This window comes from Echinops telfairi, unplaced genomic scaffold (assembly GCF_000313985.2).
Source record: "Echinops telfairi isolate 266 unplaced genomic scaffold, ASM31398v2 ScPeMD7_7468;HRSCAF=8506_0, whole genome shotgun sequence".
In the NCBI taxonomy this organism is placed as follows: Eukaryota; Metazoa; Chordata; class Mammalia; order Afrosoricida; family Tenrecidae; genus Echinops; species Echinops telfairi.
In genome coordinates, this window is record NW_022111369.1 from 56,282,796 (window position 1) to 56,294,391 (window position 11,596).

Sequence of the window (11,596 nt, forward strand, 5' to 3'; positions counted from 1 at the left end):
GGAGGGCCGTGAAGCCTGGCAGGCGCACCTAGGAGAGGGTCGGAGGACTGAGGAGGGTTTGCGGAGTCATTACACACCTGGAGGCTGGGGACATGGAGGAGTCAACCTATGTTCCCAGCGAGAGAAACAGGATGGCTTGGGCGATGCCATTGACTGAAACTGAGACCAGAGAGGGAAGGGATACGGTCTAAATCTGACTTTTGTGGAGTCTGAAGCTAATAGGTTACAAAAGACAGGAAATAAGTATGTTCGTGTAAACATGACTTGAGCGCCTATCAGGGCCATGTAAATAAACAACAAACAACACAAACAATAACCCAAACAAGCAAACAACCCGGTCCATTCTGACTGAAGGCACCGCCACGTGTGTCAGGATGGATCTGTGACCACAGGCCCTGCAGCGGTGGACTGTCTGAAAATGGGTCACCAGGCCTTCCCTCGGAGGGGCCGCTGGGTGGAGTCCAACGCCCAGCGTTTGGGGTGCAGCCAAGTAGCTCCTGTGGCAGACCTGGCACTGCCCCAGGATTTGAATGAGGCAGGTCATTCATTTCGATCGCTATTTTGAAATTATTTGTGGTGCATTGTTTCATATAAATAGAGAGTTCGATACGTATTTAAATAAAATATCCCACAAAGGCAGAATAACAATTCATAAAACACTAAAACTAAATTTCCAACAACCATGACTTTCATGTGGGCCACACAAAAAGGATTCAGCAGTTATACATTTTGATAGTTACTTAGAGATCATGCATACATATATAACAAAGAACCTTATAAGCATGAAAGCTTGTTCTTCGGAGAAACACGAGCGTCATCTGCTAATGAAGAGATGATGGCTTTATATCACTTACATGATTATTTTGGAGGTTTTCCAGCAGTGATGAATCACTAAAGGGTTTCTCATCTCCAGACTGTGAGCTTTGCCTAGAGGAGGGGGGAAATGAAGCAAACCTGATTCACTGAGACAACAAGCACACTGGTATATTTGTAACTCAAATTTAGGTATATTGGGAAAGGGAACGTAGGAACATGAAAAAGTTTGTGGAAAAACTGGATTAAAAGATAATAGACTTTTTCTATGAATTTTTCAAAGCGCCCCTTTTCTTTAGGCTTGCAAATTCTTAATAGAGTCAATGTAAATTTGGCATGCATTTCTAAATAAGCAACATGTATTTCATATTTGAATCATTCAAAGTGTATTGAGGGGGCAGTGGTCCCCAAATGTAGTGAAAAACAATATTTTATACCCTGTTTTTCTAGAGTACAATTTAATTATTGCCACATGCAGTTTAAAATAATGTCAGAAAAGGTAAGAACGAAAAAATGCTAAAATAGCAGGAATGAGAGTCTTTCTAGCCCAAAAATATTTTCAATAATTTTAGATTTGATGAAGTTGTTTAAAAATATATATACACTTTTATCTTACCCATTTAAGAAATCTTTTATTGTATTGACTAACATTGTATTATAAGGTAAAACATGAAAACAATTTTAATATCATATTACATCATATATCAGCATATCATTAAAATTATCTCAGCAAATATTTATGTACATATGTTATTATATTAAAAAGGGGAAAAAGTCTAATACCAATAGAACGTAATCCAGAAATATCTTAATCACAAAATAGGTTTACAGCTTAGAAAGAGTAACATAAATGCCACAACGTGTCGAATTATTTTAACGCCAACAGCTTGAGCTGAAGGGGAAACCACTGAAGAGAACTGTACAGAATACAATATATTCTGCATCTTCCACGGAATACATTTCTCCCTTCAATGAGATGAGCAAGGTAGTACATTTACAGTACAACACATTTTTAAAATTTACACAGTTTAATTTATTACTTCTCAAAATCATAGTACATCTTTACAAGTATGTATTATTTAGAATTTCCAGAACATCTGTGAGGAGCTGACGAAACATATTACTATTATTCTTATTACTATTATCTTTTCTGTAGTTTAAAAAAATGAAGAGAAATTAAAGATACTTCAAATGGCTTGTCAGAGAGAGGACCAAAACAGAGTATGTCTCTCCTCCAAACTGTACCAAAATCTTAAAACTGCTTCCTGTGTGGGGGCTTAAGATATATGTGCGTAATATATGCTCCCAATTAGATAATGTGCAAGTAAGTATTCTTAGTTATCTCATCCTGCTTGCTTGTTTGATAGATTGAAATGCCAAAGAATAGTCACAGTAGAAACATCTTGCACTTAGAAGTCTAATTTCCTTTCAAAGAATTCTAAAGGAAAAGTCTCTAGAAAATTGGAAGGATATGTCTTGCTAATCTTACCGTCAAGCTTTCATTTCATCAGTAAACAGTTAAAGTAAGCCAGGAAACAAACAAACAAAAACTATCCCCGAATCCCAAGCTCACTGCCATCCAGTCGGTTCTGACAGCAGATGTAAATTTCAAATGCATTTATCAGCAGTAACCCTAGCCATGCAATCGAAGTCTCTGCAATGGTATGTCGCAGTCTCTATTCTCGAAGGCGGCTTCTCCAAACTCCCAGCGATGGAATCATTCTAACTCACAGCCTGTACGGCAGAGTAGAAATGCCCCTTTGGGTTTCTGTGGTAGTTACACAAGCTGCTGTCAATTTGAGGATTAAGCGAGCAGAGGTGGAGTCCAGCCTGTCAATCCAGAGAGAGCCGATGAGGCCTCTGTGTGGGCATGGCCTTCTCTTGAGGATTCTGGGAACTCTTGTATTTCCTTCTTGGAGGCAGGAGACTCTCTCTGTGCTGGCTTGCTGTGAGACACCCCTTAGGAGAAGCCATATGGACCTACCCTGATGCAGCCCTGGGAACTGCAGGAGCAACATGAAGACCCCTGCCAGCGCTGAGATGCTTACAATGCCTCTGGATCCTAAGACTTCCCACCCACTGCTCTGTGATCGTCCTGCACTCAGCGTCACTGCAGGTGTTTCGTGAGTCTGAAGAGGACTTTATATATTGGTATCAGACATATGGAATAATATTGGACTTATGGGCTTGGACTAGACTAGGTTGGGATGCTTTCTTAGTGTACAATTACCCTTTATATAAAACTCTCTCTTATACACATGTACATTTCTAAGGATTTGTTTCTCTAGTGTACCCAGACTATCACAGCTTCCAAGGGTGTAAAGCTTTATGGGAGTACAAAGTCGCATCTTTCTTGCACCAAATTTTTAACCAATGACACCTGCAGTGCCACTTGGCTTCCACCACATATAATACTTTATAGGGACACTTCTCTAAGAAGTGGCTTCCTTCCCAAGGTCATGACAAAACCAGCAACAGCCCATCAGCTCCTCTCAAGAGTCTGGGGATGCCTCAGGCATAGAGGTCCCTCACCCTTCTCCAGAATTTTATAAAACATATACTTTCAGTGGAAAATAAACCAAAATTAGAAAGCTCATGCATTAAAAAAGATTAAGAACCAACTGCATTAAAAATAAAAATAATAATTTGAGTCTGTTGGTTGGCAAGGGTGTATGGATTTGCAAAATTGCCTGATAATAAAAATGTAAGGCAGCATAAACATCTTTTTCATTTCCTCCCTAGAAAACTTTGAGTATAATTTTGTTCCTAGTGGGGTGAGGAAACACTGGTGTCTTGCAAGCAGCAGTGAGACAGAGATGACATCATTCAGGGGAACAGTGAGCAGGAGCTCACACACCTTAGCAACTTGTAGTTTTCAGAGACTGACTACAACGCTCTACCTTACAGATAAGTATTTCCGCACTTGACAAAAACGAAGAATTTCCACAGCAATAAAAATGAAGACAGGAGGCAGATGGCTCAGTCAGTATTCACTAGCTTTATAAGAGACATGATACAGTTTTGAAAGTAGAAAATCCGTAAAAAATAGTCACCTGCAGAAGTGGAACAAAGAAAAAGTCGGATCTATAGTTTTCATCTTAAACAAAGTAAAAAACAGACTGCAGGAGTGAGAAAGTGTTGTTTATAATTCGGGGGGGAAAAAGGGCAAATCTGACCACAAACGAAGTGAACTGTTTCCACAGAGCAAAAAGACAACCATTTGGGCAGAGAGGTTTCAGCTCATCTCCGAAACAGAAAGAACTCCTGCAAGCCACGAAGACAACGACCCACAGTGTAACAGAAAACCAACCAAGGCCACCAGCCCCCAGCTCACAGATGGCTTTACACAGAAGGTTTCCAAGAGCTCACGGAAGAAAAAAAAATCCCATTATCTTTTCATTCCATTTTCCATGAACTCTTTGAACTCCCCTTATAGAGGTTCAACCTTACCTAACATTGAATGAAATGGTATTTTTTTACTAGCAATGAAAAGAAGTATAAATTAGGTGGGGGTTTACATTTCAGACCATTGACGTTGTATTCAACAGTTTAAACTAGTAATCAATGCCCCTCTAATAGTTCATGCATGCTCCCCTCCCCCCTTGACTTCTCCTCTCCCTCTTCTGGACCACCACCTTCCATTTCACCAAGTGAAGACTCGGCAAGAGTCTAGCCCATGGTTTTATCTCCTCTCCCCACTCACTTTTGACCATCTCCACAGTCTGCTCCTACATGCCAGGAGGTGGTTTCATTGCTGGTTTTCAGTGCTGCGTAGTATTCCACTGCGTGTGTGTACCACCAATTTCTTTATCCATTTCTTCTACTAATGGGCATTTAGAGTGTTCCCATTGTCTTGTTCTTGTGAACAGTGCTGCGATAAATGTGGGTGTGCATATGTCTGTTCACATTAGGCCTGCCAACTGTGTTGTGGGGATATATATATATCCCCAGCAGAGGGTTTGCTGGATCATATAACATCTCTATTCCCAGTCATTGGAGTTAGTGCCCTCTCGCTGAGAAAAATGAAATTCAAATTTACATATATCGGCCACATTTACATATATAAAAGTAACACTATACTGTTGTAATTCAGGAAAACCAATCAAATCATCTACTGTTAGTGAAAATATAAATCGGTACAACTTCCCATAAAGGTTGTTCGGTGCCATCAAGACGGCTCTGGCCCACAGCAACCCTGTGCACAAGGGGCTGAAGCGCGCTGTGCTCCGGGGCAGCCTCACAAGGGTTCTCCTGTTGCAGCCCCAGGCGGCAGCCCCTGTGTCGGTCCCTGTTAAAGGCCTTCCTCTTTTTCTCCGCCCTGGTGCTTTAAAACGCAGGACCTCCTTTCCCAGGGACTGGCCTCTCGGACGGGCCCCAAGTCTGAACGTGAAGAGACATCTTGCCCTCCTTGCCTCTGCATGCTGCCTGCACGTCTCCCAACTCAGCTGTTCCTTCCTCGGGCTGCCAGGGCACTTTCAACATTCTTTCCCAGCATCGCAACTCAGAAGGGGCTGGAGTAATTTATACCAACATTTAAAATTCAGAAGCCCTTTCTTCTAGTAATGCCAGACCTAGGGATTTATATTATTTACCCAATACTAAAAGTTCCAAGTTTATTATTTGAAGCACTTTCAAATAGCCAAAGATTAGAAACAATCCAAGCGTCTATCAAGATGTCAGATACATGGCAGCACAGGCACACAACAGAATGCTGTATACCAAACGGGGAGCTCTTCCTGGGTTCTGGAGATGTGGATGTGCAGTTAAATGACACAGCTGGTGCGAGAGGGGAAAATACATGTAAGCATTAGCACAGAAAGGGCGGATCTGGAAGGATACAGCTGAACTGGTCACGTCGGCTGCCTTCACAGGGAGAAATGGACCTAAGACAAGGATGGAAGGGGAATCTTTCCTCACGAAGCCTCTGAATTTGTGATATGTTAATGCCTTAGGAGGAGCCCTGGTGGAATAGTGCGCTACACATTGAGCTGCTAACCACAAGGTTGGAGGTTTGAGCCTACCAGCAGCTCCGTGGGAGATAATGGAGACTGTCTGCTCTTGTAAAGTCTCACAGAGCCAGAAGGAGCTAGAGATCTGCTCCATAGAGTAGCAAGGTTCCTATGAGTCAGAATCAACACAAAGGCAATGAGTTTTGTTTTCATCCATGCAGTCTGGACTAAAACACAAAACAAAACAAAAAAACAATCTAATTCGGGCTTTTTAAAGCAAAAAACTTCATGTAGGTAGCTGAAATACAAATATAACCTATATATGAAATAAGTGTACAGATTGTGCACATATATTCACATTACACACACACACACAAGAATGACAAATGTAATGAGACCACAATATTGCTCTTTAAGGGCTGTGCATCTTGTGTTTTCAATGGCCCTGTTGGTTTCAAATCAAATTCTACTGAAGGTAGATGCCATTTGCAGAAAGGGTGATCTGGAACTTTATCGAGTAGTGGCTATGAACAATAAGTGACTGATTTCAATAATATTTTTATTAGACATGACAAAAGTTGGGTCCACAAACTGTGAAACATCAGCAGCCTGGAAGAAACGATGAGCCAAGAGGCGTTTTCAGAAGATTAACATTGATATGGGTGTGCCAAGCCTCAGGACTCTACAGCCACATCTGGAAGAATGTGTTTGTGCCTAGCTTTTACTGCAGGGTAAATAAATACCACTCATTTCATGCATAATTATAGACCAGATAGAAATGAGAAAATCAAGCGAATCAGAAAATCGTACAACCACTGATATTGGGATAGTACTTTGAAACTTATCACCATAGGAGCAAATGAATTAAGCACACAATCATTTAATGTATTTTCTCTGGAGAATTACTCTCCTTAGTATTTATTTATGGGTGTGTGTGGGGGATGTGAACAGTATAAAACACCTAAGAAAATTTGAAATAATACTTATTGTAATATACTATTACAATAGTAGTTGAGGAATGGCATATATTAAAACTGGCCTTCAGTTCCTAGTATTGAAACTGGGTAATAGATAAGTCTGTCAACATTCTGTTCATGACTGAAATTTTCCATTCTAGACGTTAGAAAGAGGCAAACCATCATGGAAATATTAGAAAGAGGCAAACCATCATGGAAATATCAAGTTAATTCTGACTCAGAGAGCTGCTAAGGAACATAGGAGGGCCGCCCTTGCTGGTTTCTGAGTCTGTGAACCTGTACAAGAAGCCGCCTCCCTCTCTTGTGGTTTCAAATTGCTGAACTGGCAGTGCTGTTTCACCTCCAGGGCTCCTATGGAAATATATAGCCTCTGAAAATAAGCGTATTTTAGGATGCGAGAATAAATGGACACTGAGGATTGTTGTTTTTTAATTCTAAAACTATTAATGTCAATTTAGAGAGAATAGCCAGTTCTTAATAGACATAAGACCATATATATGGCTACATAGATAACCTGTATGTTCAAATGCAAACACAGCCCACCTGGTCTGTCCACGCAGCCCTGCACAGCATCATCCCGGTGGTGGTTGACAGGAACAAGAAAAGGTTACTCATTTTGGATGAGGCTATTGGTTGGGGCTGAGTTCCTCTCTGTCAACTATTCCTGTTAACAACAGGTTGACAGGCCAGAGCTACAGGCATCACCCAGGTAGCTTCCTGCCCACTGAATGTGTTCCAAAGGATGAACAGTGTCATGCAGGTTTGCCTTCACACTCCACTCCATTTCATGATGTCAGGTACCATCGTACAAAGTGCTAAGCGTTATGTGTTTTTCAACCTGCCATTTTTGCAGCAAACACTGGTTCGTGTAGGGCAGTAAAATACACACAGCCCAGGGTCACGCCATATGGAAATTAAGAGACGTCACAGTGAAAGACAAACCTGCCGCACGGCCAGAGGGGAAGAAGCTTCAGAAGTAACTTCGGATTCAGAGCGTCACCGCCTCTCTTTCGCTTCCCCCTGCAGACTGCACGGGTGATGCCGGCTGGACGGACGTTTGACCTGGGATTCGACAGCAGCATGGAAGCCACAGAGAGGCGGAGCAAATGCTGATTTATGAACGTTTACAGTTGTGTGCCTCTACAAGCTCTCATCCGTCAACAAATGTCACATGCTCTTGCGAACGCAACCAAAGAAGAGCCAAAGAAACCAAAATGACTTCGGATGGCAAAGCTCTCTTGTGCTCCAAATGGTGCCATCCTTTAAAGCTCATCAACAACTCGAGAATTTAGTGCAGCAAACAGGTGTGACTAGGCGTGACCAGGTTTGCACTCTGGCTTCCCTCTCGGTGGTTATGTAGCTTATGACTTGTAGCAGGCTACTGAAAGGACAGAGCAGAAAAGGCCCTCCTAGTTTTCAACCTGTGGGTCACAATCCCTTTGGGAGTGAATGACCCATTCACAGGGGTCGCCTGATTCACAACAGTAGCAAAATTACAGTGATGAAGTAGCAACGAAAATAATACAGGGCTTTCCAGGGCTGTAATCATTACCGCTAAGAACCCTGGTGGTGTAGTGATTGGACTGCGATCCACAGGGTCAGCAGTTCAAAACTGCTAGCTGCTCCTTGGGAGAAAGATGGGCCTTTCTATTTTGGTGAAGAGTTATAGTCTTGGGAATTTACAAGGCAGTTCGACCTTTTTAGTACATACATGTGGCTCTCCAGTAAAATTGGAAAAAAAATTAAAGGATATTTATTATTCAGATAATGGTGTTTTCATTTGTCTGTAAAAATATATTTATGGCTCTCAAATAATTTTTAAATGTAGGGGACAAGATTGGCTCTTTCATCTCAAAAGTTTGCCAACTCCAGCCCCTGCAGAAGTATCAACTCTACATTACTAAGATGTATTCAAAATTAAAAGACTCAAATTAACATTACAGAAAAATAAAAACTAAATGTAATCTTCATTTTCAAGGAACTAAATGAAAGGGAAGATTTGCATTGTTAACCAAACTCCAACAGAGAGCTTCTTTGGCACTTTCAGAGAAAAAAACAAAAACATTACAAATGATTCAGCGTGTGTAGGTGTCAAAATGTACGGCACTCCAAGTTATGAGCTTATATGAGATACCACCTCAGATGTCCATAGGAACCAGACGGCTGCCTCTGCCATTACCATGACTTCTGAGTATTATGAGGCTTTTTGTGCGTTTTTACCAAATCCCCACTTTCCAGAAATACATTTCTGGTTGGAAAATATTAAATAATGTTAAAGGACTACAATGCATATTGGCGATGTGGCTTACCCATTAACACATATGTGTGATCTGGAAATAAAAATGTAATGACTTATAAAAGCAATGATTTCAAAAGCATTAAAGAAGCCTGCTTCATGAAATTTCACTTGCTGATCAAGCAAGGACAGAAACAAAATGGAGAGGTATCACATGACGATGTGGGCCAACGCCGATGGCGCTGGGCAGTCGCTGCTCGGGGCTGCCCAGTGGGTTGTGAGTCACAGCAACCTCTGACAGCAGAACGAAGCACTACCTGGCCCCACGCGGCAGCCGCAGTATCAGCCTGCCTTCTGGGGAGGCTTCCTCTTGTTCCCTGACCCTTCAACTTCACCGAGCGTTACGTCCTCCTCCAGAAACTGGCTCCTCCTGACAGCATATCCAAAGTTCTGAAATCAAGTCTCATAATCTTTGTGATGGCACGGCACGCTGGCTGCTTTTGAACCAAGATAGACTTGCTCGGTCTTCCGTTAGTGCGTGGACACTCAATATTGTTGGCCCAAGCCATATCTGAAGTCATTCATCCTGCTTCAGTCTTTATGCGCGGTCCAGCCTCTGCATGCCCATGAGATGACTGAAAACGCCGTGGCTGGAGGCAGCTGCCCCGCACGCCTCAGAGTGACATCTTTGCTCTGTAGTGCTTGAAGGAGGTCTTGAGCAGCAAGGCTTGCCTAATACAGCCTTTGTCTTCTTGACGGCTAGTTGGCATTAATTATGGATCCAAATAGAAAAAGATCCTTGACAATTTCAGGATTTTCTATATTTATTATCATTTGTTTACCTACTGGTCTGGTTGTTAGGATTTTTGTTTGCTTTATGTGAAAGTACACTCTATACGATTTTCATCAGTAGGTGCTCCAAGTCCTCTTTGCTTTTGGCAAGCAGGGCTGTGTCAATGGCATATCACAGACTGACCATGAGTCTTCCTCCAATCAGATGGCTGCACTCTTCCGACAGCCTAGCTTCTTGGACTCTTGGTTCAGTATTAAGACTGAAGAAGTCTGGTAAGAGGAGCAAACTGCGACACATCCTTTCCTGAGTTGCAAGCATCAAGTAGCCCCCTTGCTCTGTTCAAAGGACTGCCTCTTGCTCTATGTGCTGGTCATCTAGAATTCCCATTCTTCCCAGGATTTGCCATCATTTGCTAGGATCCACACAGTCGAATGACCTTGCTTAAAACAACAAAAGTAAACATCTTTCCGGTACTCTGCTTTCAGCCGAGGCCCGCCTGGCATCAGCAATGATTACCCCTTTGTTACAAGTGTTCAAAGCAAGTCTATAAGATATGATTGTTATAATTCTAAAATGTATCATCATATTCCAGTAATTGCAGATATTGGTAGCAGAGACTCCCAACATTTGTCATAGACATTTTTTAACAGCTAATTTTCCAGCTTTCAGCAAGCAGAATTATTAAATGGATGAAAAGATACACAAATGGAAATTTCCACTGCTGAACAAGTCTCAATAGTATCGTTTTTTTGTAGCTTTGTAGCATGTGTAAATTGTGCCAGAAGGTGGCAGTGCTGAGCTAAAGAAACAAAAACAAAACAAAACTATAGGAAAGGTTCAGGCAGCTACCAGGGAAATCTTACAGCGGTCCACAGAGCCCAGGGACTGGAGAGTCCATAGTTACAGAATGGATTATAGCTACAGTTTGTAAAACTCTATCTGCCTAACCTTTACACTACAGGTTTATGAAACGACTCAAGGTTATTCACTAGAAGAGCAAGGATATTCAGTAAATTGCAAGAAATACCCACTTTATAGCATAGCCATCTTATCTGTCTGTTGATTTTTTTTTTCTTTTCTGTTCGTGATATAGGTATAACCCGAAAGGGAAAATCAAATGCAAACATCTACAGCACAAATTAAGAGACAGCCAGCGGCACATAGCTTACCATTCATCAGGAGAGTGGCCATAGTCCTCAGGCTCAGGGACATGGCTTCAGAGGGAGCAAGAGGAGGGAGGAAGAAAAAGGAGAGAGGATAATCATCACAGAAATTTGGAAACCAAAGTGTGACCAGGGGCAGTATGGAACTCCCGACGTTAGGAGAGCAAAGTTTTAGTTAGTGAATCTGAAAGAATGGTGGTTAGTACCGTCGGTAGAGCATGCAGCCTTAGGGTAACTTAAGAAGTTGTACAAAATTAACCCGTGGCTGAATTACGAACTTGCTTCTTCACCACAAGATGTACAACTCTGTACACAGAATACAGTAGCTGTACGAAATATTTGAACTGAGATGTTTAAATCCATTCTAAATAGACAAGTCACTCATATATAACATAAGCAGAATAAGGTGATTTGTTGAAATACACATGCCGATTGTTGGGAATAAGGTATGATACTCATAAAATTTGCCATGTCCATTGTACAAGCAGCTCTGACTACCCGTTACAGATAGTTCGTCAAACCAGTATGTTAAAAGTTAACCTCATTTCTAGTATTAAAGACATCAAGATGAATAGAAAATCAAGTTTCCATTAAATCGTAATTTGCTAATGGAGGCGTGTGTTACTTTAAATAGCAAGCATACCCCCTGGAATCCTTTAATATCA

General features: G+C 41.6%; 1 protein-coding gene across 1 annotated transcript in view; it reads right to left on the reverse strand.

Annotated features, from left to right (window-relative positions):
• The window catches only part of ATP8A1 (ATPase phospholipid transporting 8A1), a 222,369-nt gene that overhangs the window by 151,223 nt on the left and 59,550 nt on the right, over nucleotides 1-11,596 (reverse strand). The window contains exons 15-16 of the mRNA XM_030888552.2: nucleotides 10,938-10,982; nucleotides 855-927 (exon numbers count right to left, since the gene is read on the reverse strand). Of these exons, the coding sequence (XP_030744412.1) occupies nucleotides 855-927; nucleotides 10,938-10,982 (118 nt within the window). The remainder of the gene's footprint in view (nucleotides 1-854; nucleotides 928-10,937; nucleotides 10,983-11,596) is intronic.